The sequence below is a fragment of the Phyllostomus discolor genome, chromosome 2 (assembly GCF_004126475.2).
Source record: "Phyllostomus discolor isolate MPI-MPIP mPhyDis1 chromosome 2, mPhyDis1.pri.v3, whole genome shotgun sequence".
In the NCBI taxonomy this organism is placed as follows: Eukaryota; Metazoa; Chordata; class Mammalia; order Chiroptera; family Phyllostomidae; genus Phyllostomus; species Phyllostomus discolor.
In genome coordinates this window covers 194447696-194474651 of record NC_040904.2, presented here as the reverse complement: position 1 = coordinate 194474651, position 26956 = coordinate 194447696, and the positions used below count along the sequence as shown (strand labels likewise).

The 26956-nt window shown below is 39.6% G+C and overlaps 1 protein-coding gene across 1 annotated transcript in view; it reads right to left on the bottom strand.

Moving 5' to 3' along the window:
- Positions 1–6283: 6283 nt before the first annotated feature.
- Positions 6284–26956, bottom strand: part of LOC114513902 (antigen WC1.1-like) — a 109911-nt gene continuing 89238 nt past the window's right edge. The window contains exons 21-27 of the mRNA XM_036016952.1: positions 17728–17769; positions 17331–17645; positions 17040–17072; positions 16325–16462; positions 15822–15917; positions 7413–7559; positions 6284–6434 (exon numbers count right to left, since the gene is read on the bottom strand). Of these exons, the coding sequence (XP_035872845.1) occupies positions 6316–6434; positions 7413–7559; positions 15822–15917; positions 16325–16462; positions 17040–17072; positions 17331–17645; positions 17728–17769 (890 nt within the window). The 3' untranslated portion in view covers positions 6284–6315. The remainder of the gene's footprint in view (positions 6435–7412; positions 7560–15821; positions 15918–16324; positions 16463–17039; positions 17073–17330; positions 17646–17727; positions 17770–26956) is intronic.

Genomic DNA, 26956 nt, shown 5'->3' with positions numbered 1-26956 from the left:
AGCTTTAGTATCTGAAGGGTGGATACTAAAGGGACACTTGGCAATATCTGGGTCTTAGGGAGGGGGAGGTCTATGAATAATAGTGGAAAGAACTATTTTTATGAAAAACCTTTTAAGGCATTGGTGATGCAATCCCTTTGCATTCCTCTAAGAGATTTATATGAAAAGGAGAGCAAGGCCATTCTCTCCCCCTTCCCAGAGCAATGCATGGCTTTGGCAGCTGTGAAATCCCAGCTGAGGTGAGTGGCCCATGTAGTGGTGCTCAGGACGCAAAGCAGGGGAGGTGTCCAAAACAAGGTAATAGCATGCTATTAAACAATGAATGGGGTAATAATGAGATCAAGGAGGAAATAAAAATTTTTCTAGAAGTAAATGAAAGTTAACACACAATAGTTCAAAACCTATGGGACACAGCAAAGGCAGTCCTGAGAGGGAAGTTCATAGTGATAAAGGCCTACTTGAAAAAGAGAAACATTTCAAATACACAATCTAACTTTACAGCTACAAGAACTGGAGGAACAACGACAAACAAAGCCTAGAGAGAGTAGAAGGAAGGAAATAATCAAGACCAAAGCAGAATTAAATGACACAGAGACTAAAAGAGCAATCCAAAGGATCAATAAATCCAGGAGTTGGTTTTTTGAAAAGATAAACAGAATTGATAAGTCTTGATAAGGAGACTCATCAAGAAAAAAAGAGGGCCTGAATAAATAAAATCAGAAATGAAAGAGGATAGATTACAACTGATAGCACTAAATACAAAGGAGTATAAGAAATTACTAAGAACAACTATATATGAATAAATTTGAAAACCTGGATGAAATGGACGAACTTCTAGAAACATAATCTTCCAAAATTGAATCAAGAAGAAGCAGAAAGCTTGAGCAGACTGGCAACAGCTGGTGAAATTGAAGCAGTAATAAAAAAACTCATAGGACCCAAAAGCCCTGGACTGGACAGTTTCACAGAGGGATTACAAGACATCTCAGGAAAAGCTAACCCTTATCCTTCTCAGACTATTCCAAAAAACCCAAGAAGAGGGAAGACAGCCAACTCCTTTTATAAAGCCAGCATCATCCTAAACCCAAAACCAGATAAGGACACAACAAAGAAAGAAAACTACAGGTCAATATCACTGATCAACACAGATACTAAAATCCTCAATGAAATATTGGCAAACTGCATCTAGCATTACACTAAAAAATCATACACCATGATCAAGTGGGATTCATCTCAGGGATGCAAGGATGGTACAACATTCACAAGTCAATAAACATAATACATGTCATAAACAAAAGGAAAGACAAAAATCACATGATCATATCAATAGGTGCAGAAAAAGCACTTGATAAGATACAGAACTCACTTATGATAAAAATACTCAGCAAAATAGGAGTAGAGGGAGCATACTTCAAGGACACAACAAAGGCCATATATGAGAAAACTAAGCCAACATCATACTCAATGGGGATAAGCTAAAAGCTTTCTCACTAAGGTCAGGAATAAGACAGGGATGTCCATTTTCACCACTTCTATTCAACATAGTATTTGAAGTGATAGCCACCTTCACACTATTGATTCCATGTAAATTGTTCTTTGTCTCAATTAGTATATCCTTCATTTCTGTTGGGGTCTTTTTTATGGTATTGAAGTACCCAATGAGTTTCTTGAGCATCCTGATAAGCAGTGTTTTGAATACTGCATCTGATAGATTGTTTAACTCCATTGTGTTCAGTCTTTTTCTGGAGTTCTTTTCTGTTCTTTCATTTGAGCCATGTTTCTTTGTCTCCTCATTTTTTCAGTCTCCCCTCTCTGTGTTTGTTTCTATGTATTATGTAGGGCTGCTTTGACTCAATGTTTTGGTAGTGTGGTTTGATGTAGTAGGTGTCCTGTAGCGTCCAGTGTCACTTTGGCAGTGTCTTCAACCTAACATGAACTTACCATCTGATGTAGCCATTGCATTCTTGGACACTCACCCCAGAGAAATAAAAATGTATTTACACAAACAACCTGTAAACAAATGTTCTTAGCAGTTTTATTGGTAATAACAATATTGGAAATAGTCCAAATGTTTTCAGTGGGTCAGTGATTGAACAAAGACTGATACATCTGGACAATGGAATACTTTTCTCCAATAAAAAAGAATGAATTACTTATACATGCAACAACCAAATAGGTTTAAACAGTATTTTGCTTAGTGAAAAAAGTTGCAGGACATTACAGTAAAAACTTAACATGATTTTACTTATATAATGTTAGAAAATGACAAAACTGTAGACATGGTGGTAGGTAGAGGACTGAGGTGAGGTGGGAGGTGAATGTGAATACAAAGAGGTAGCATAAAGGAGTTCTGTGGTGATTGACTAGTTCTACATCTTGATTCTGGTCATGTTAGGCTTTTATACTATTTTGTATAATTTTTCAAGTTTAATTTTTACTACTTCCATGTAAGCATAAATTCATACTTCATCCTTAATAATAGAGGAGATTGCTTGGTAGTAAAGTGTAATACCAAAGTTCTCTGTTGTTTATACCTATGGATGTACATAATCATTTTTTTACTTCTGTGCTTGTTTCTTCCACACTTACTGATTCCATAGTGATGAGTAGTTTTCCTATTTATTTACACCATCTTTTACATTTTTCAATGGATGTGAGCTTTGTATCTTAACTTTTGAACACCCAGAAATAACTACCACCTTTGAAGTGATTCCGAAACCAAAATTAAGTCTCCACTTAACAGGATTAATTCTCTGCAGTCCCTCTGCTCTTCTTACTCTAGTCACATCCCATAATCTTCACAGACTGTTGTGAAATATGCTAAGCATTTATCTCTGTGTGGTTCTTTTCTTGATGGATAGAGGGTGGAAGTGCAAGAATGTTACCCTGCAGATCTTCGCTTTATTTCTTTTACTCTAATTTGGATATTGATTTGGATATGTAAATTGTATTCTTAGGTTTATATCTAAATAGAAAAAATATGTTCCCCAACTGTTCCAGATCCATCTACCTGACTCTGGCCCAGAGCTGACACTGGGACTAGAGTGTTGATATGCACTAGATCAGAGGAGAGAGTGACAAGACAGCTGTCCTCACACAAAGGCTGGTGCAAAGTCTTTCTCTGAGACTCTCTTTAGAGCAAGAGGATCTTTAGCATCTCAAAGACATGCTTTCTCTTTGCTTTGTGCTGCTATTCAGAGTCTGATTCTTACTTAGTAAAAAAGCCTTACTTCTCTTTCTATCTTATTTCCTCTTAATGGGAGCTGAGTCTTCTTTAACTGAGAAATTTATTTAATATAGTTTAGTTAAAATAATTATTGCAAGATTAAAGCTCAGATTGTGTCCCAGCAATTATTACCACTTATAGAGATCCAGTCAACCTCTTCTAGCAGGATATACAAAAAGGTGAAAGTGATGTGCAAAAAAACTGGGATAATCAATTATCAAATTTGTCATGGTACTCATTTGGTGATTGAATGCAGCCAGAAATTCTAAAAGCTTATTGTTGGTTAGCTAGAGTGAATGTTGCTTCTGTTTGTCCCTCATGTTTGAATAATGTGGCACACAGGCACAGAATCAACCCTAGATTTATCATTCCTGGAAAAAGGAATCATGATAATGTTACAGAGCACAGTGGGGGCCAAAGTGGGGGCCAAAGGGTGAAATACTATTACTGAAAGGAGCCCCCAAGGCTCATTATTTCCGCCACCAGAGGAAAGAGGTCTCTCAATGCCAGAGATTTGTGAAAAGGAAAGGAAATGTTTATTTAATGCTGTACAAACTTAAAGTAGTGATCTAATGTCTTCATCAAATTTCCAAAGTCGTTTAAAACACCCACAAACACACATAGTCCTTCCTTCCCCCTTTGCCCAGTCTGGGGTACCGTATCTCAGGAAAAGATATAGAAGTCCATGGCTCAGGCAGCCCCAGTTCTTCCCAGTAATCTGTCTCAGCTGGTAGGCCTCCCTGGGTTCCCGGCATCATCAGTTGTGTCACTGGGATCTCTGCTAAAGCCGGGTGGTGGTTCCCCCTTCTAAAGCTGTGGGAGTCCCCATTTTGGCAAAGCTGCAAGGTTCTCTCTCCACTGCCCCAGCCACGTGGTCCTTTCTGCACAATGGCTGAGGGAGTCTCCACTCTGCCAAAACCTTGTGGTTCTCCCCTCAATGGCTGCTGTGTCTGGGTTTAAATCCCCATGATGTTCTTCCTCTGCAGCCCCATTTTCAACTCCTTGCACATTTGACCACACTTGCCAGCACTCTCATATCCTTCCAGCTTCACTGGGCTGCCATTGTGGGTCTGGGTAGGCATGGCCCCATGTCATGGAGCTAATCTTCTCCAAGTTCCCACACAGGTGCTGTAACTTGGGGGAACTGCCTCCCAGTTACCTCTTGGTAGGGAAGTTACTTCCATTTCCCTGGCTCAGAGCATGGCCACAGCTATTTAACATATCTATTTAACCAGTTAAAGTTTATAGAAATGTTAAATGACCATACCAGAGGTTAGCTGGAAAGCAGTTGCTATGCAAAACAGCTCTCAATGGCCCTGCTCCATGTGTCCCCTCACCCAGCTCACACGTGTGGGGGAAGGGGTTGAGGACATCCTAATATTTCCTGGACACCTTGAGTTCTGGACCCCATTTCAAATCTCTACTTGGGGCTCCCCTCTTGGCTGCACCCTGTTACAATAACAAGTCAGGTAACATTCATTCAAGACATGAGCCTATTAAAAGTGGTAGTGATAGCAAAGAAATATATTCTCTGAAATGAGAAATTCAGAATATGTAAGTATTTTCCAGCAGGAATTTCTCTCATTAAATATTTGATGATTACACTAACCTGGTTCCACTTATTGAACTGAAATGAGTAAAAAATGACAATTTATTTAAAATGGGGAGAGATGAAAGAAAAAGACAAAGAATGTAGAGTGAAAAAGATCATTTTAGAGAGAAGAAACACATATAAAACACAATTTCAACACAACCTGATGGTTTAGGAAATGCTGAGCAGTTCAGTATTGCTTGTCCCTAAAACAACTGTAAGGAACGAGCTAATGATGCTAAAGAGAGAGAGTTCCAAATGGGGAGAGCTTCATAGGATATGGGTTTTGAGTTTTCTAGTGCAGTGTGCTGTTTCCCAGATTTCAATTTAAGGTAGCACATGGGAAGTTTTTGAAAAGTAAATGTACATATAGTTTGTGAAGTTGAGAAAAATTTCTATTATTTTATAGATATTTTTGGTAATAATATATATTCTACTATAAAACAAAATATTTATCTCTTTAAGATAATAAATGTAAAGAAGATCTTGGTTATATAGTTATACAGTTAAAATGCACATAGGGGAATATTCATTTTGCTGGCATGCAAATAACTTAATTTTGGAAACTTTGTATAGCTGGTGATACAGTAGTAGTGCTTTTTAGGCAAGAAAATCACATCTGTTTTGGCTTGCCTGTCCTTCTCTACTCTCTTTCTTTTGATGAAGCTCAAGTAATATATAACAATCATTTGGGATACGAAGAGTTGAAAGTAAATAGAGCCACTTTAAAAGCTCTTGTAATCAGGGAGGTTAGAATTGTTTGGTGTCTGCACAAATGCATTGAGGGAGGAGAATGAAAAAGAGATAGAGTTAAAAAAAGGAGAGAAAATGATAGGTTTATGAACACAGACTGTATCTTGTGAAAAGACACAGTTTGTTGGAGATGGTGGAGATTTAGGATGTTGGGATATAACCAGACAATAAAAAAGGCAGTCAGAGTAAAAGATATTGCTGTGTAGTAGTAGATGTTTGTCATTAATATTCTATAAAAATCTGAGCTAAATTAGAATTTCCACCATTTCCCTTTTACCTACCAACCTTCACTTTGAACCTCTCTTTTAGGTTTTAGAGAGAGGTGAAATGTTTTGGAATATTCAGTTATGTGTTTCTGAGTTTATCTTCCTAAGAGTAAACACCCAGTTCAGGGCCAGTATTCCGAGTTTTATGCTGGTCGAGGAAGGTGTGACCCTCTCTAAACCTAAAGGAAGGTGAGAGCATAGTCTGAGGGGAGGTGACAACACTGACTGTTCAACTGAGACTTCACTTGAAGAAAGAAGAATGTTTCTAGATTAAATTTTCCATGATGAGATGGGTGAAAATACCTAAATACTTAAAGAATATCATGCATCTATGAAGCTCAGAGTATTTATTATTAATAATTTCCTTTCATCATAGGTACAAGTAAAAACTCTGCAGTAAGGAAGAAGACAAGCTCTCATTTATTGAAAAACAATGTTACAGAAGATTCTTTGAAGAGCTACATGCTTCCAGAATGGTGCTATATGGTGCTAAGCTCAACATCATCATACCCAGGGTCTTCTTGTCTCAGGACCAAAGAGAATCCTTTGTCTTTCATGCTAGTGTTGACAGCTTCACTAGGAGACTGGAGAGAGATGCCTGAAACAGTAAGGAGAATTCTGACGTCAGTGGTGACAAAAAGACAAGACAGAGTCCTCTTGAGGAAGGAGACTAGTACAAAGTGGCTACCAAATATGTGTGGGGGCCCAGAGCTTGTGTGAAAGGCTAGATAGAGCTCCTTTAGACTGGTTCTGCTTCTCTGTGTAGTATTGTCTTGATCTCCACAGTTTGGAAGCAGGTGGATGAATAATGACAAGGAGAGGAAAAAATACATGAATGCTCTCTTCCACACCAGTGACCTGATTTCTTAAGAAGTGGAGGCAGGAGATGACCACTCAAGAGCACCTCAGGTGACCTTGCCTCAACACCTCAATAATAGATCAAACCTGCCTAAAAGTGTTCATGAGAAAAGCTTGGGTTCTCTGTCAGATGCTGAAAAGGAGCAGCTCAATCAGATCCCCCTGTTGCCCAGGGCCATATGCTCACATATAAACAGAAAGTATTGTCCTAGGGAATGAAGGTTTTTGTCAATTGAAATATTGAGAGAAAATTGTATCTTAGTTTCCTTTCAGGGCTGAGATGTTATGACTCTAATTTAGGCCACTGCATATTCTGCATTAATAGTGGGCAACGTCAGCTTAAAACATTTGGTTACATGGTCCCCCAAAAGAAATTTTTATGGTTCAGAAATTTAATTTACATTGTTATTAAAAAACTTTTCAGATTCCTTCTCACAATCTGAAGAATCACCTACAATTATTGTCAGAACATATATTTCCCATAAAATGGGAACAAAGCCTTTGTAACTCATAGAGATGTTTACATCAATTGATGGTGGACATGCACACAGTATGTTTCCCCTCTCAGAAGAGATGAAACGGCTACAATATACTGGGATAAAGAAGAGCTCATCTTATCTAAGTATCCAAATAAAGGAAAACTGACTGTCTATAGGTCCATACTCATCTTGTCCATCACAAGGAAATGAGGCTACTGGAGACCAAACTGTCCACTCACCTCTTTGGGAATACCAGACATCACCTCGCTCTTTTGGGAAAAAATAATTCTCCCTCATGCCGAGGGAAGAAGGAATTTCAGAAACAGATAACTCTTCAGCATCATCATAACCATTTCCTATGGCATTGACTTGTTGTCCTGGGGGCTCTGAAACAGATAAGGATGTAGGTGAAATATCATAATATGGTTGGACAAGGTGATGCCCTAAGTCCCTTCTAATGCAGAGATTCTAATAGCTAATAAATATAGATACCATATTCCATGATTGTCTCAAAGGTATATATTTGATCTCAATATTCTCAGACATTATTGAAATCTTTTAAATATCCCAAAATATCAAGGTCAATAATATTTTTCTAACATGGTCATTTATACCACAAAACATAAACAAAAGCTATTTTGCTATGAATTTCAGGTACTATTTTCAAGCATAGGGTACAGAGTTGTAACATGTAATATGCACATATCAGTGACTGAGGGAGGATGCATTTGGAACAAGAGAACCCAAGCTGTTCACATGCCTTCTGAAGCTGTGGGAGACCCAGAACTGGCAGAGAGAGGGAAGCCTGGACACAGGTCACTCAGATACAGGAGATCCTACCTGTCCCAGTCACAGGAGGTTTGTATTTTAATCCCCTCTAGAGCTCAGTTGACCTCAGGATTTAATCCCCAGGAACTCTCCTGGGCATGCTTCATCCAAAGAGCTGCTCAACATTATTATCTGGAGAAGACCCAGGAGAACACTCTTCTCTCTTATGTCTCTTATAAATAAGAGCTTGTGGCACTTGATAAGTATAGGCACTAAGCACTCCAATGTATTTCAGGGTTTATTGAAATCAATTTTTATCTCAATATATACATAATCCACTAAATGATCTAAATATCATACTATCTCAGGATCCAACTGTACTTCCCAATATTCACTCTTGATACAGAATTTTTAAGGTGATTAGTTTTAGGTGTTTTAATAAATGGCCTTTGAATCCATAGTTCACTAGGTGTGTGTCTGTAACTGAGTAGAGGTAGCTGTGAATACAGAGAACTCAGTCTGATCTTTTCTTTCTGTGGTCACAGACTAGACAGATGGAGGAAAATTTGTGCATTGGAGAGAAGGGATCCTTTTCATACTAATCATAAGAGATGATGGAATTCTCCTCAGAAAGATTCTTCCTCTTCATCCCTATCATCTGAGGGTTGACCTACTATCTGGAGTAGAGTCAGAGTCTCCATTCCCCTCCTTGTCCCCTGCATAATACAGCAGCTTAGTCACTGAGTTGTCACACAGGTTTCCTGATAGGGAGAAAAACATACAGGCAAATGGAAAAACTTTTTCCATAGGAGACACAGTGTCATTGTTTAGAAAAAACCTTGAGACCTCAGGCTTGTAGAGAGAGGGCTTTCAGCTCCTGGATTAGGAGGAGGCTGATTGTGTGAAGTTGAGTTGGTGTTTGGGTCTGTGCTTGCTCAAGATAACCCATGGCCAGCTCATGAACAGAGGGGAAAGCCTGGAACCCACCTGAGCTGTCTGACAAGTCCTGCTTCTCTAGTTTTATGGGGTAATCAATCTCCTGGTATATGACCTCATTGGGAGCATCTTCAACAGCAGACAAGGCTGGGGAATATGGTATGAGTGCAGAGACTACCCTGCAGATGTTCCCTTTACCAAGAGACAAAGCTTCTAGAACTCTGCAATGCTCATTCTTGGAAAACCCCCTATGGGCTACCAGGGCCCCTTCTTAGCCCTGTGTCCCTTTGGGACAGACCTAGGTTTCCCAACCCTGATTTTGATTCTATGCTGAATTCCACAGACACTATTCACATAGGAGGTCATAATTTTTTAAAAGGAAGCCTAAATTATTGAGCGGTTTTACATTCAACCCAGGACAAAGGATTCAATTCTTCCAAATTCTGAAGTCTGTTGAAGAGAAAGTGGAGTTTTCCCAGATAGTGGGATGAAAACCAATACTTGTGCACTTTTCTTGATATCACAGCTGACCTGTTCTATACCCTTCTCACTACTTTCCAGATCACTTAGCCTCCCTACAGCACACTATGGGGCTCTGCTCTCTGTCTGTGTAGCTGAATCCCCAGGATGGTAAGGGCCAGAAAAAGAAGAGCCCCCAGTATGCTACAGAGGATCTCAGTAAGGAGGAGATACCAGAGATGAGCTGATCTGATTTGTTGCCAGGGAAGAGAAGCAGGTTGTGCATGCAGTTTTAGAGAGGCTGATAAATCCAGGAGAACATGCCTTTATCCTGGTTATCTCCTGAGTCCTCAAGACCATGAAATCACCTTTCAGATACAGTGGGTCTGTCTGAACCTCAAGAAGTGATCAACCCAGGTTTTGCCCTGAGCATTGTCAACCCAAACTAAACCTGGCTTTAAGGGATTTTTATAAAATGGTAGCTGATAAAGCTGTGGAGAATTACAGCTGCCACAACTTTATAGGATTATAAATTCCTGATCACTAGGTCTTTCCTATACTGACATGATTAATTTTGCCAGAAATATGTAAATTCCATAGAGCAGGCCCCTAAAAATACGGATGTCTCTTCTATCACAGGAGATCAGGCAATAGTTCTCCCTGGAACCAGAGCACAGAATAGCAGGTTAATTCAGGAAGTGCTTCTGGGTACAAACTCGTATGTCCTTCCATCATAGCCCAACATTTTTGGACCTCCCACTCAGCAGAGCACCTCACTACACCATCTTCTTTGTGCTTGCAGTTGTTTTACCCCCAGGGCTCTGCAACACAGGCCCACAGGGAAGACTCCCTGCCCCTGCACTTCACGTCACCCAGCCAGATGTGCCCATTTCCTGGGTCAGACATTGCCTCCTGCAGGGCTTCCAGGGAAGAGCCACAGCCCAGCTGCTGACACACCACCTCAGCCTCTGCCAAAATTAGTAATTTTGTTATTACTAATAAAAGTGCTAAGAACAGTCGTGTACAGGTTTTGCATAAACATAAATTTTTATTCTCTGGGATAAATGTCCAAGAATGTAATGACTGCATTGTGTGGTAAGTGCATGTTTAGTTTGAAAACAGTGCCAAAGTGGTTTTATACCCACCAACAATGCAGTTTCTCTGCGTCTACATCAGTATTTGTTATGATCACTATTTTTTTGTGATGATCATCAGCTTAAAGATAACATTTATGTATTTTATTTTATTTTTAAAATTATTTTATTGTTGTTCAATTATAGTTATCTGCATTCCCCCCCTAACACTCTCCCCAACCCATCCAAATACACCTCCCTCCCTTGCTTCCACCCTACCCCTTGGTTTTGTCCATGTGTCCTTTATAATAGTTCCTAAAAACCCTTCCCTCATTGTTCCCTCCCTGTCCCCTCTGGCTATTGTTAGATTGTTCTTAATTTCAATGTCTCTGGTTATATTTTGTTTGCTTTTTTGTTGTTGTTGATTATGTTCCAGTTAAAGGTGAGAATATATGGTATTTGTCCCTCACCAGTCAGCTTATTTCACTTAGCATAATGTTGTCCAGTTCCATCCATGATGTTGCAAAGGGTAGGAGCTCCTTCTTTCTTTCTCCTGTGTAGTATTCCACTGTGTAAATGTACCATAGTTTTTTGATCCATTCATTTACTGATGAGTACTTAGGTTGCTTATAGCACTTGGCTATTGTGAACTGTGCTGCTATGAACACACCAGGTTCTTTTGAATTGGTGTTTCAGGGCTCCTAGGATATAATCCCAGCATGGAATTTCTGGGTCAAAAGGCAGTTCCATTTTTAGTTTTCTGTGGAAATTCCATACTGTTTTGCATAGTGGCTGCACCAGTTTCAATCCCACCAACAGTGCACTAGGGTTTTGTTTTCTCTACATTCTGTCCAACACTTATTTGTTGCTTTGTTTATGATGGCCATTCTGACCAGTGTGAAGTGGTATCCAATTGTGGTTTTAATTTGCATCTCTCTGATGACTAGTGATGCTGAGTGTCCTTTTATATGTCTCTGGGTCCTCCATATGTCCTCAGAAAAGTGTCTGTTCAAGCCTTTTGCCCTTTATTTATTTATTTATTTATTTATTTATTTATTTTCTTCCTGGAGTGGAGTTGTGTGAGTTTTTATATATTTTGGAGATCAAAACCTTGTCCAAGGTATCATTGGCAAATATATTTTTCCATATATTGGTTCTCTTTTCATTTTAATGCTGTTTTCTTTAGCCAAGCAGAAGCTCTTTAATTTGATGAGGTTCCATTTGTTTGTTCTTTCTTTTATGTCCACTGCCTTAGGGGACATATCAGTGAAGATGTTGCTGTGTGGAATGTCTGTGATTTTCCTGCCTATGTTTTCCTCTAGGACTTGTATGGTGTCATGACTTACATATAAGTCTTTTATCCACATTGAATTTATTCTTGTGTATGGTGTAAGTTGGTGATCAAGTTTCATTTTTTTGCACATAGCTGTCCAGATCTCCCAACACCATTTGTTGAAGAGGCTATTTTTACTCCATTTTATGTTTCTTCCCTCTTTGTCAAATTGTTACGATCACTATTGCTCATTTTCGCTACTCTAATTGATGTGCAGTAGTCAACTGATGTCTTGTAATTGGACTATTTGTCAATTTACATCTAATATAATTATAATACGGTTGGGTTTAGCACTACCATTTTGCTCTCTATTTTCTATTTACTCTCTCTCTGTCTCTTTTGTTCTTCTTTTCCTACTTTCTTTTTATTTTTATTTTATTTTATTTTATTTTATTTTTTTTTATTTCAATCATTGTTCAAGTACAGTTTTCTGCCCCCTACTCCCGTTTCAGCCCCTCCACCCAACCCTCCCCCCTTCCCCCCACCACCCCCCACCCTTAGTTTTTGTCCATGTGTCCTCCAAATTTGTTCCTGTAATCCCTACCCATTCCCCCCTGAAATTCCCTCTTCTCTCCCCTCTGGCCACTGTCAGACTATCCCCTATTTCAGTGTCTTTGGTTATATTTTGCTAGTTTTTTGTTTTGTTTTGTTTTGTTTTGTTGTTTAGATTCCTGTTAAAGGTGATATCATGTGGTATTTGTCTTTCACTGCCTGGCTTGTTTCACTTAGCATAATGCTTTCCAGCTCCATCCATGCTGTTGCAAAGGGTATGAGCTCCTTCTTTCTTTCTGCTGTATAGAATTCCATTGTGTAAATGTACCATAGTTTTTTGATCCATTCATTTACTGATGGGCATCTAGGTTGCTTCCAGCACCTAGCTATTGTAAATTGTGCTGCTATGAACATCGGGGTGCAAAGGTTCTTTTGTATTGGTGTTTAGTGTTCTTAGGATAGAGTCCCAGCAATGGAATTGCTGGGTCAAAAGGCAGATCCATTTTTAGTTTTCTCCTACTTTCTTTTTAGTTAAATGAACATATGTAATATTTTGGTTTAAGTCCTCTACTGGGTTTTTAGCTATATAACTTTACATCAATTTTTAGTGGTTCCTCTAGAAATTAGAACAGGCAGCATTATCTTATCACAGTCTCATTAGAGGAAAAACTGTACTAAGTCAGGTAAAATATAAGAACTTTGCAACAGTGTGTTTCTATTACTCCTGTGCTTGGTGCTACTGCAGCCATATGTATTACACCTCACATGGATATTGATGACTATACTGTATCTCTAAATCTGTAAAACTCATATAGCTAAAAGTTCCAGATTCTTCTGTCTATATTCCTTCTGGATCTCCTCTCATCTTCCTTGCTTTCTTGCCCACTTAGATGCAGGTTTGTGGGAGAGTGCTAGTTTGTCCTCCATCAACTTCTAATAAAGAGAGATGAGTTGATATAATTTGCTTAGAAGGCTTTATAAATAGATGGACAAGAAATGAGGATTTCCTGAAAATTAAGAGGAAGTGATGGAGAGGAAAGTCTGAATTTAAGAGGATTTGATAACTTTCCTGGTCATTGAGGCTCAGTTGGTTGGGCAGCAGAGTGCAAACTGAAAGGTCATGAGTTAGTTTCCTGGGGCGTGGGTTTAGGCCCTGGTTTGGGCTTGTGTAAGAGGTACATTTAAATAATGGAATACTATGCTGCAGTAAACAAGAAGAAATTCTTACCTTTTGCAGCAGTATGGATGGACCCCGAAACTACTATGCTAAGTGAAATAAGCCAGTCAATGAAAGACAAATACCATAAGATCTTACTTATAAGAGGAATCTAATGAAAAACAGAAACTAGTGAGAAAAATAGAGGCAGAGGCATAGAAAACATGCAACAGACCAACAGCTGTGAGAGAGGAAGGAGGAGAAGGGGACTGGTTGAAAGGAAGTGAAGGAATTAGTCAACGAACATATAAGAATAAACCATGGACATGGACAATGGAGTGGGGATTGACTGTGGGAATGAGGGGGGGACTGGGCAGAGAAGTGTAAAGGGGGAAAATTAGGACAATTGTAACAGCATAAACAATAAAATGTTTAAAATAACAAAGGGTAGGAGCTCCTTCTTTCTTTCTGCTGTGTAGTGTTCCATTGTGTAAGTGTACCAGTGTTTTGATCCACTCATTTACTGATGGGCAGTTGGGTTGCTTCCAGCACTTGGCTATTGTAAATTGTGCTGCTATAAACATTGGGGTGCATAGGTTTTTTTGAATTAGTGTTTTATGATTCTTAGGGTATAATCCCATCAGTGGAATTGCCAGGTCAAAAGGCAGTTCCATTTTTAGTTTTTTTGAGGAAATTTCATACTGTTTTCCACAATGATTGCACCAGTCTGCCTTCCCACAAAAATGTGTACTAGGGTTCCCTTTTTCTCCACATCCTTACCTGCACTTGTTGTTTGTTCTATTGCTTATGGTGGCCATCATTCCCTTCATGACAACATGGATCGAATTGGAGATCATTATGCTAGGTGATACAAGCCAAAGGGTGAAAGACAAATGCCATATGATCTCACCTACACCTGAAACCTAATCAACGTAACAGACAAACAAGGAAAATATGACCAGAAACATTGAAATAAAGAACAAACTGAAAGCAATCAGAGGGAAGAGGAGAGAAGGGTAACGGGATAAAGAAGAGGAAGGGTCATTAAGGAACATATATAAAGGACCCATGGACAAGGCCAAAAAGGGTTAGGTTTGAGGGTGGGAGTTGGGGTTCCATGGGGTGGAGAGAGTAGTGGTGTGGGGGAAATGGAGACAACTATACTTGAAAAACAAAACAAAAATAAAAGAAAAAAGGATGAAGTTATGGAAAAACAGCTACCAAGACTACACAGTGCTTCCTCCCTCTCAAGGACCATGAAAGTTAGAGAAAGGCACATGGTCTAAGTGATACTATCAAACATATGAGGTCATCCAAATTTTGAACCTACAAGAAGAATGGGCATTGAGAAGTTCAAATTCATCCTGTCTAGGTCAGAGACAAAATATGACAGGGATTAATTAATCCCACTCACCTGTCTGAAAAGCTCTCACTCCATTCTCCTCTGGGAGCACTTCCTGCTCACCCATCTGAGAGGCAGAAGGAGGCTTGGGCACTGGTAGCTCTTCTGCATCATCATAACCCTCAGCAAAGGCATCAGTCCTCTCAGCTGAGTCTTCTATGGTCAGACAAGGGGATCAGGTAAAACCCCAGTAAATTGGATGGTTTAGATAATACCTACAGTCCTTTCTGACCCAGAGATTCTGATGGCAGCTGAACAGAGGCACCATTCACCCCATGTTTTAACAGGTCTTTCCAAGACCATGTATTTCATTTCTGTGTGCCAATAAACCAGAAAATGATCCAAATATGTCAGTATTTCTTGATTAAAACTAAAAAATTTTTCAAAGGAACTCTTAAACTGGAGGCTGTTACTAAAATCTTATATCAGATTATACTTTCCAGATGTTATTTTTAAAAATAATTTGTGCTCTTGTGACTGAATGAGGGTGGTTGTGGACACTGAGAACCCAATGTCATAATGGGGCATTGCAGAGCCACCAGAGAAGAGGGAGACTAGAGCCCAGTAAGACAAAGGAACCCTCTCATCTCAGTCAAAGGGAAACTATTGCCCTTGGCTCTCATCTCTGGGGGAAATTCCCTTGTCCCCAGTGCCCAGCCAGGACAGATCCAACTCTCCTACCTAGAACAGATTTATAGTCACTACTCTACTCACCATCGCTGGTGTGATATGGCAGTTTTGTTACCGAGTCATCTGACAGGAACTCTAAAGTGGGAAAAAACATCACAAAAACAAACAACAATCCTTTCTATGTCCATGGTTCCACGGTAAGGCCAGAAGAAGTGATGGGTTAGCATGGCTCTGTGGTATCAAGGGAAGGCTTGGAGCTCCAGGGACTCTGGACAGACTCCTCATGCCTCTGTGAGCCTAGGGTATATGTGAGGTCTGCATATGTTGAGAAGACCAGGCTCCCAGCCAGTGGATGGCTGAGAAGTAGAGGTTCCAGGAGGACAAGGCAGGGACACTCACCTGAGCTGCTCAGAAAATCCTCTTTGTTCGGTGTTACAAGATAGTCAATCTCCTCATACACAGCCTGGTCAAGAGCATCTTCAAAGCTGGATAAGGCTGAGAAAACCACCAGCAGGTCAGAGATTGCCCCCTGACAGTGCTGAACCAACAGGGTGATCCTTCATTGTATCTCCACTCACACTGGAAAGACCCTCATGGTTTTCAGGGTTCCTGTGTAGTCTTATGCCCAAGCACCATGCCTATACTTTCTTCCTTTGTCTGACCCTGTATCCAAAGCTAGCTCCTACTCTTTCCCATCTCACATAAAAAGCCATGACTTAGTGCTCATACCCCACTCTCTAGAATGTCTGTATATTCAGTCCTTAGTAGGTAATGAGGGACATATGGATTTTGCAAACTAATGGCACAAAAAGAGATGCCTTGCCCAGTTTCCACTTGGCACCCCTGCCTTATTTCCTGCTTGCATACACTTTCCATGTTATCCAGTACCCCATGTAGCCCACCTCTGTGCTCTACTCTCCATCTGTGCAGCTGAATCACCAGGATGATGAGGACCAGGAAGAGAAGCGCCCCCAGGATGAGGCAAAGAATCCCAGGCAGGGAGAAGATGCCAGGGACAGGTCTTGGGCCAGATCTGGTCCCTAAAAGAACAAAGCCAAGAAGATTTGGAGAAGGGCACATGTACAGTTAATGTCACTTATACCAACATTTCCAGAGAGCTCAGGACAGTGAAATACCAGCTTCCAACATAATGGGATTGACTACCACCTTGGTGGGCACTCTCTCAGCCCATGTCCTAAGATAAATTCAACTCCACTGCAGTATCGTCCATGGGAATGCTGGGGGTTATCAGGGAGCACTGGAAGTACAAGAATCTCTGAGGACCAGGGCACAGCTTCAGCCCCTTCTCTTGGGCTTCACCAGACTAGAATACCAAACAATCTTGGCATAGGTGTCAGCTGCTGAGGAGCTACAATCATGGGGAGGTGAAGAAATCCTTAGAGCCAGCCTCCCATGGCCTGAAGGCATGAGAAACTTCTGGCACAGTGAACCAAGGAAGGGGAAGTTTGTCCAAGGAAAACATCCTGATAACTCCCCAGCACCCAGTTGCTCCTTGGGATCTTTCCTTTCTGAGTTGGCTAATTCTGTCAGAGGTTCTATAGAACATGTCCCAAGAATTTGACCATGGTCTCATACCCATGGATGGTGGCACTGCACCTGCTGCAGTCGTTGGCAATGTTATTCTTTTACCTAGAGAGAAAAACAAGAGTTGGGAGCACAGGAATAGGCCAGAATGCAGGGTAACCCACTTTTCTTACCTGAACCCTGCAATCTCCCTTAAGTTAGCAAATAAACAATATTGTGTCCTCCCAGCTCCCCCTTTCCTAATCCAGGGCTGCAGCCCCTAGATGCTTTCTGAATACCAACTGTCCATCTCATCTCAGCCCAGCCCATTGCCCCACTCCAGCTCCAGCTCAAGCAGAGCTCAACCCACTGTCCACCACTCACCAGAGCACCTCACTCCAGCGTCCTCCTCATGCTTGCAGTCACTCTGCCCCCAGGCCTCTGCAGCACAGGACCACAGGGAGGACTCTCTGTTCCTGCACTGCACTTCATCCAGCCAGATGTGCCCTTTTCCTGGGCCAAATGCTGCCTCCTGCAGGGCTTCTAGGGCAGAGCCACAGCCCAGCTGCTGACACACCACCTCGGCCTCTGCCAGGCTCCAGGAGTCATCACACACTGTGCCCCAGGAGCCATTGTGCCAAACCTCCACTCGTCCTGAGCACTCAGTGCCTCCATCCCTGAGTCGGAGCTTGTCTCTGTCTGACAAGGCAGCAGGACCTCGTGTTACCTCCCCTGGTGGGAAGGAAGGAGCCCACAGGGGAGGTGTTATTGACTCATGTACCTGTGCAGGAGCCAGCAGTAGGGCAGCTCTTGAATCTCATTCCTGCAGAAGCAGACAATGGGGAAGCACTAGATCAGGGAAAGCTGGCTGTGGTCTTGCTCCCACAGTAAGATTGTTTGGGATCCTTGGTTTAGTCCAATGACAATTGAGAAAACACAGGACTTATAGGTAATCTAGTGGCCTGAGTTACTGAGACACTCATCGGACCCTAGCCTCTATCACTAGCTGAAATTACTTTATCTGTTTACTTGTTTATCACTCTCCACATTCCACTACAAATCCAAATGCAAACATACCCTGCATTCTCACCCCAATGAAAGCTCCCCTAGAGGAAGGACCTTGCATATCTTATTCATGTCTGTGTATCTGCTATTAAGACAGTGCCTGGCACATCATGCATATTCATTCAACAAATATACATTGAGAACCTATAAATGCTATGTATAGGATCTTGATGAACAGTAACTGAATGAACCACTGAATAAGATCCAGTGAAATAGAAATCTCTTAAATCTTGCTAATCAGTACAATGAAGGAAATATAAATTAATATTAATGATATGTGGTAATAAATAGTGAATGTTAAAAACAAGTAAGTCCGAGATCACAGAAATAATTCGTATTCAGTATTGCAGTTATACTTTTTAGAGGGAAATTATCCAACAAATTGTAAACTTTCCTTATAATTTTTTTAGTGTGAAAAATTGACAAGCCAAAAAGATGACTATAGGGACAGGACAAATTTTTTAAAGGACAAGAACAATTAGAATTTAGAGACAAATAGTTTACTAGCTAGTTAGTGAGACAAAAATGCGTCCATGAGACTCAAATAAATATACTAAGAAAAACGTTATTAAGCAGACACAGAGTATCAAACAAAATACATGTAAAAATTGAAACCAAAGAAAATGGACACAAATTCAAAACAACACAAGAAAACAGAAGTATATACAGTACTTGCCATGAAATATCAGTTTGGTCTTATCTTTCCATTTCATCTTATTAATCCTCCTGCCCTATGCAGAGAACATCTCTGAAAATGATGGCAGGACCTCTCTTGGGTGGTTGTTACTTCAGGATTCAAAACATCACTAACCCTCAGTTATTGGGTTTGATTGTAGAAAATTCTTATGAGGATAAGGACTTATAGTTTAATATTTCTTCAGTCTTTCAGAAGAGTAAGAACATAAAGATGAAGAAAAAGAGGCAAGGAAGGGAGTGAGGCTCTGCCTATAAAATATCTATTTGTCCCTGCTGTGGATTTCTGGCAACTCCCATCATATTGTCCAAAGTATATCTCAATGGGGTGTAGTGTGGTGGAAGAGAACAAACCAAGAGGCAGGAAGAAATGTTTAGGGGAGAGAAAACACTGTGAAAATGTAAAAGAAGGAAGGAAGAGATAGAAAGAAGAGAGAGGAGGAAAAAGAAAGCAAAGCAAAGCATCTATTACCCTTATTCAGACTTCAAATAGAATGAGACTTGTGGGCTTTGTAAGATTATTGAGTTTGGAAAGTCTATGTGACTTGGCTTAAGAGTCAGGTTTTTGAAAAATCTCAGCATCTCCTATCCAGATATGCAGAAGACAACTGAAAATAATTAACCTGAGAAAATAATTTGACTATATCATAACATTTGTACATATGTACACCTGCTTTTCCCTTGATCTAATAATATAAACATTGGGAGTAATCCTATAGCAATAAACTCACTAGTATGTAGAGATACATGATGAAAATATTTATCACAAAATTATTTGTATAGGAGAAAATTGAAAATAATTGGACTCCCAATAAATAAGCAAATGGTTATATAAAGTATAATACCAACTTCCCATGAGTAAAATATTTGCCATTGTTTAAATGAGTTATATCCACCTGGAGGACAGCAAGGTGATTGCAGGGGAGAAGAGTGTGGGTGGATGAAGAAGAAGGTATAATGGGAATAAATGGTAATAGAAAAAATACCATAAAAATACATTATTAAAAAACCAATTTAATAATAATATGCATGACTGAATCTCAATTTTGTGAAAACCAATAATAAAACATCATCCACATAAATCCTTTTATGGGTATGAGCTTGGAAATACTTTAGTGAAAATGGATGGATTTAAAAAAATGGTACTTACTAGTCCATTAATCCTATTTATATCAGGAGGATCTGAGTGAACAAGTCATAGGATATGATTCATTTCTCCTTTTACATTTTATGTCTTCCCTGCTTACAGTAAATAAGCAATGCTTTTGTAATTTAAGTGGAAGAGAAAGGAATTGGCCTTTTTCTAATCTTAAAAGAACTAGTGGAAAGAACACAAATTCCCTAGTGCCAAGTCAGATGAAAGCCCAACAGGAGCAAGTGTGGCTGATTCACAGAAGAGACAGAGACAAGCAAAAGGGGATGTAAGGAAAGACTGGCAGGACATCCTACTTGTATCCAGTGTTCTTTTATGTATAACAGTGTTCATTTTCTGGGGGACCTCCAGAAGGGATAGAATCTCTTATGATACTTGTACTTAGAATACATCAAAACCTGCCTCCTGGTAACCTCCATCCATCTTGTCAGGACCCCTTGCCCTGTAGCAGCTCATGGTGAGTCCCCTCCCTCTTCCATGGGAAGTCCTCCAGAGTATGAGGCCAATAACCAGGCTACATTTACTCTGGCATTTCTGCTTATTAACCTAATTACAGAATCTCTGTGACATGGTTTCCAGCTGTGTTTGCAAATGGCAAATGTGTACCTAGACAGTGAAATGTGCTAGCATCACTTCTAAAGGCAGTTCATCCTACTATGGGTCAACACATTAATCAACTTGGTAATTAAAAGAAATTCATTTCCAGCATTGTATACAATGTTCTAGCACCTTACTTCCAACTCTCTGCCCTTCACAGTTTCTCAAAAGTGTTGTGTGTATTTTCCCCATCACCTTACCCTTTTGATATTTTTATTTCTGGTTTCCACCATCTGCTCAACACTCCACCCTCAAAAGAGGTCTAGTTAGGACAATCAATGATATACAATGAATTTAATGGGCACATTTCAGTTCTCATTTACTTAGTATCTCAGTAGTATTTGACACATACGAGTATTCCCTTTTCCTTGAAACTTTTTAAAAATATGGCTTCCAAATGCAATATTTTCTGGGTCCTATTTGTCCATTGGCTCCATATAAGATTTCATATCAGTTCATAGAATGCTCTACCCAGTTTTTAAACATTAATGTTCCTTGGATTCTGTCCTAGGAATATTTATTTTCCTATGGTATCATCCAATCTGATGTAAGCATCTCTATAACAACTTCCAAATTTGTATCTCCTACCCAGATTTTCTTTGTAAATTCAGATTTCCTAATGATATCTATCTCTACCTGAGTGGACTTATTCGCTTTGAATTTAACATACCCAAACTGAATCTGTAGATATCTTCCCATAAAGTTCTGTGTTTCCCATATTAAGAAAAGTCACTGCCATATCTTTAGCGGTCAGCTTTGACTTCTGCAAGCTATTTTAAGTCACAATTATACATATATATTCCCCCTACAATACTCCTTTGTTTATTTTGTACTGAAAGGATTCTTTCTTTCTTTCTTTCTTGATGAAAGAGACAGAAATCTCAATTTGTTGTTCCACTTATTTATGCATTTATTTGTTGATTCTCAGATGTGCCCTGAATGGGCGTGGAACTCCAACAACCAAGGAGTTAAAGAAACATTCATCCATAACAGAAGGAGGAGCAGAGACAGGCAGACGGGCCGAGAGGACCTGCTGTAAGGCAGCAGACCATGCGGATGAGGTGGGGGCTGGCTGACCAGGAAACTAAAGACTCAAAACCTCTGGATGTAGAATCCTGTGGGGGTTGTGAAGGTGGGAGAAAATCCCAGTATCACAGGAAAGTTGGTTGGAAATGGGGCTAGAGATGAGCAAGTGAGCCAGTGGCATTATTCCCTCTCTGACCCCTCCCCTACAGACAGTACCACAGTGTAGCAAAGAGGGTTGCCCCACCCTGGTGATTACCTAAGGCATCACCCATTACAACATAGCAGGTGCACTGAGACAAAGAAGTATGGCCTAAATGAATGAACAGGTCAAAATTACAGAAAAGAGGGCTAAGCGATGAGGAGATAGATAAGCTCTCTGATACAGAGTTCAAAACACTGGCAATCAGGATGCTCACAGAATTGATTGAACTCATTTGCAAAATGAAAGAAGAAATGAAGGCTATAACAAAGTGAAATGAAGGAAAATATATAGGGAACCAAAAGTGAAGGGAAGGGCACCAGGACTCAAATCAATGACTTAAAACAAAAGGAAGAAATAAGCATTTAATGGGAACAGAATGAAGAAACAAGAATGCAAAAAAAATGAAGAGAGACTTAGGAACATCTGGGACAACTTTAAGTGTTCCAACATCTGAATCATAGGGGTGCCAGAAGGAGAAGAGGAAGAGCAAGATTTTGAAAACTTATTTGAACAAACAATGTAGGAAAACTTCCCCAATCTGGTGAGGGAAATAGACTTCCAGGAAGTCCAGGAAGGTCAGAGAGTCCCAAAGAAAGTGGACCCAAGGAAAAACACACCAAGGCACAACATAATGAAGTTACACAACAGAAAGATAAGGGAGAGAATCTCAAAAGCCCCAAGAGGAAAGGAGAGCGTTACCTACGAGGGAGTGTCCATAAGACTATCAGCTGATTTCTCAAAAGAAAACTTACAGGCAAGAATGGGTTGGAAAGAATTATTTGAAGTCATGAAAAGCAAGGAACTACATCCGAGATTACTCTATCTGGCAAAGCTATCATTTAGAATGGAGGGGCAGATAAAGTGCTTTCCAGATAAGGTCAAGTTAAAGAAGTTCTTAATTACCAAGCCCTTATTATATGAACTGTTAAAGGGACTAATCAAAGAAATAGAAGAAGATTCAAAACTCTGAACAGTAAAATGACAACAAACTCACAATTATCAACAACTGAACCTAATCCCCCACCTAAAAACAAACAAACAAACAAACTAAGCAAACAACTAGAACAGGAGCAGAATCACAGAAATGGATATCACATGGAGGGTTATCAATGAGGAGGGGGAGGGGGAGAATGGGTGGAAAAGTTACAGGGAATAAGAAGTATAATTGGTAGATATAAAATAGACAGGGGGAGTTGAGAATAGTACAGGAAATAGAGAAGCCAAAGAACTTATATGTGCAACCCATGGACGTGAATTAATGGGAGTGGTAATGCTGGAGGGTGGGGGTTGCAGGACAACTGTAATAGCATAATTAATAAAATATACTTAAAAAAGAAAAAATACTTATAATGTTGACTACACAAGCAGGTTATTAATTTATTCCAAAACTCTGTGTGAGTGTCTGTTGTATGTCAGGTGCTGTTCAGCACTGGATATACTGTGATGAATACAAAAGCCAGTCAAAGTCCTTGATTCTATGGGATTATCAAATTAATATGATAGATGTATAATAAACATAAAAATGAATAAATGATGACTTCATATGGTAAAAAGTATTATGAGATCCATAAATTATGCTATGAAATGTAAAGTTCATATGCCAGAGGAGTTGGAATCATACAGGAGAGATATTGAGAAAAGTAATCAGTGTGTTCAGGGATACACACTAAATGTCAGGAGTATATCCTAAAGAATTTTGGGAGAGGTAATACCACTGAAATTGATGTGAGGGCCTAAACAATGAAATAATATTTAAAGTGAGAACTGAATGATAAGAAGTTGACAGGCAAGTAAGGCAGATAGAACAGCTGGTGCAAGGTCATAAGATTAATAATACCATCATCTGGTAAAGAATGCCAATTAAAGGATAGCCAGCCTGCCTTCCTATACTTCCCTCTTGCTGCTTATTTCATGAATACAAAGAGAGTCAATATCCATCCCCACTGAGTGGTTGAGTGATAGGAGAGAAGGGCTGAGTGGTGGGTAGGGAAAAGAACATGTATGATTTTGTCAACCAGTGTTAAGAAATCTGAGCTTCATCTTAACCTCAATAGAAAGCAAGTGGTAGCTGAGAAAAAAAGAAATGAAATGAAAAGAAGAAAAGAAAAAATATACAAAATAAATTTAAAAACTTTTCTTTGGCTGACAGAGAAAAAAATATATTATGGAAGAGAAGGAGTGAACCTAGGTGACCACTAGAAAATGTTGGTTAATCCAAGAAAGAGTTGTTTTTTTCTGGATGAAGATGATAATGAAAATAGAAAGAGTAAAAGGATTAAGGATATATTTGAAGAAAGAGCTGACAGAATTGCTGTTCCATTGGAGTAAAGGGGAAGAGAAGTGAAAGAAATGAAGATAGACTTCTATCTATAGAGCTTAAGTAATGGTAGTGACATTAAATGAACTGAGATATATAGTAGGCAGGAAATATTTAGGTACAGGGATTGAGCAGGTGGAATAAAACATCCTGCTTTTTGACAGTTATGTTGGGGGAAGTAGGGGTAGAGGACTGAGCACACACGAAAAAGGACTCATGGACAACAGTATGGTGATTGATGGGGGAATGGAGGTATAAGGGACTAAATAATAATGAAAAAATACAAGAAAGATTAAATAAAAAATCCTACTTTGGAATAAATTTGAGTGGCCCATTAATATTCAGTGGAGATGTCAGGTCGCCAATAAAAAATATGATTGTGGAATTAATGGCAAAGAACCGTTGTGGAGTTTGCTGTCAGTATACAGAAGTCATTTAGGCCATGGGCCTTAGGAAGGAAGTACAGCTAAGGAAGAGGAAAGAGTGTGATACTGAGCCCTAAGAGTATCTAAAATCTAGAGGCTGAGCACAGGAGTTTCAAATCCGTACAAATAAGATCAACAATCAATGAGGTAGAACAATAAGGAGACCAATCAGTGAGATAGAGGGATCATCAAAAGGCAAAAAAAAAAAATTTGAGAAGGAAAGAGAAGTCAACCTGTTGAAAGCTGCTGAAAGGTCAAGAATAATGAAGACAAAAAGGTTTGTTATATATTATTTTCTTACTGATTCTGAGGAATGGTGGAGCCAAAACCTTAAATGGATAATGTAGGAATGGTGTGAGACACACAAGTGTGGATACAGTGAGTGATTAATGGCCATACTTTTGAAAACATGGCTATGGTGCAGAAAAAATGAAGGGCTGAGGTAGTAGCTAGGGACAGAATCTAGGATGAGGATGAATGTTGTTTATTCAGGTATTTTTTATGATGTGAGACACTTGAGGCCATACCAAGAAACAAGGAGAAGTTGATGGTGCTGAGGAAGAGGTCATAATTGAAGATCTGAAGACTTTGACAAGATGAGTGTGATTAAAATCTATGGCTGGAGAATAAGAACTGGCCTAAGATAAGGACCAAGGCCACTGATACTTGAGCCAAGAAGAGAGTCTATGCACAGGCCACAAGTTGGTAGATGTGCTGAGATGAAGATGAGGAGTTGTTTGTGTACTAATTTCTCAGTGAGGTAAGATGCAAGATCCTGATTTTGAGAATGGGTAGTAGGAATCAGGTTTTGAGAGTGGGAGGAGAACACACCCTATGTAAGATATAATTTTAAAGATAGAACAAGCACACATATTGGAGGAGTACAGTAGAACTTCAGGGCAGTGGTGGAATGCTCATTAGAGATTGTGCCCATGAATTCAAAAATAGACTAGCAATGTGCTGTGTGTTCTTTTCTTGCCTTATTAGTCTAGTACAGGCAAAGAGTAGTTAGGTAGTTGACTTCAACCATGTTCATGTGTGTGTCCATTAAGAGTGACAAAAAGGAGGCAAGAGTGTTGTGTATAATTAAAAGAAAATGATTATAATGTTAGATCATATTATGTAATCTGGCTAAGAAAAGTGTGAAGACATGAGGAGAGAGAGTAAGTAAAATCAATAGTGGGAATATTGGGTATCTCCATGAAGATGACAATTATTGGAAAAGGATCATTAAAGTTTATGAACCATAGGATAAGTAGGAAAGACAGAGAATGGAATAAAGAAATCGAGGTTTCAAGGTGTACAGTTACTGATGGTTGGTAGGGTATGCATAGCCAGAGAGTTTGGATGGAAGGGAAGGTGCTTAGAAATGAGGAATTCAACAAACTGAAGGCCAGGATAGTTGCCTTAGTTGCATTTAGGTATGTTGTAGTAACTACTAATGGTTCCAGGAGTAAGAAGACATAGATGAAGAAACTCATGAGTCTGGTGCTACAGTCTTTAGTGGGCAAGGCAGGGGGTGGGGGAGCAATGAGCAGAAGATTGGGTGATGACAGTGGATCATCAAAAGGCAAAAAAAAAATTTGAGAAGGAAAGAGAAGTCAACCTGTTGAAAGCTGCTGAAAGGTCAAGAATAATGAAGACAGAAAGGTTTGTTATATATTATTTTCTTACTGATTCTGAGGAATGGTGGAGCCAAAACCTTTCTAGCAGCAGACAGAAGTGGTATTGCCTCATGGTATTAGTTTCAATGTAATGTGATGTTGAGAAGAAACACAGAAGAGGAATTGTTGAAAATGGCAACTGAGAGCGAGGAGCATGCCTAATTCAAATCTCAGCACAGGAAAAAGTGTGTTGGAAGAGAAACACACTGCCTCTAATTGATAGGAAAAATCATTGTTTCCAGGAAGAGTCAGGTTTGATCTGAATATAGAAGTGAAGGGAGAATTGGGAGAATAAGAGAAATTGTAAATGACTGGGCTCCACACTCCAAAAAGCTCTGCAGAAGATTTTGGGAGAATGGAATCAGGGAGCAGAGTACACAATAATAAAGGAGAAAACTTAGAAGAGGAAGGATCAGCCAAAAAGACCAATGTACTGAGAGGCTCTTAAATGAGACAGATTCAAGCAGAAAAATATTGGGAATGAGGCCACCGACCTCCCAGCTGTTCTCCACGATTGGCAGCCAAGAAGTAAATAACAAAACAAAACAAACAAAAAAACTTCCATAACAGGATTATTTCATGGGTCCTACCTAAGTGAGGTCTTCACTTTGCTCATCTTTCCAAGCTCTTCCTTTGCTATCACTCTCCTTCACCCTGTTTCTGCTTTGGCCATGATGGAATGTTCTCAGTACCTCAAATATTCCATGTCCTCTTCCAACTCAGTATTTACAATCACCCAAATGATCTGTCCACTTTCTTCCTTTGAGAAACTCACGCTCATCCTGTAGGTGTCCATCCAAATATGATTTCTTCATTTGTCCCATTACACACATCCACGCACTTTCTCATTTTTCATGACACTTGAAAC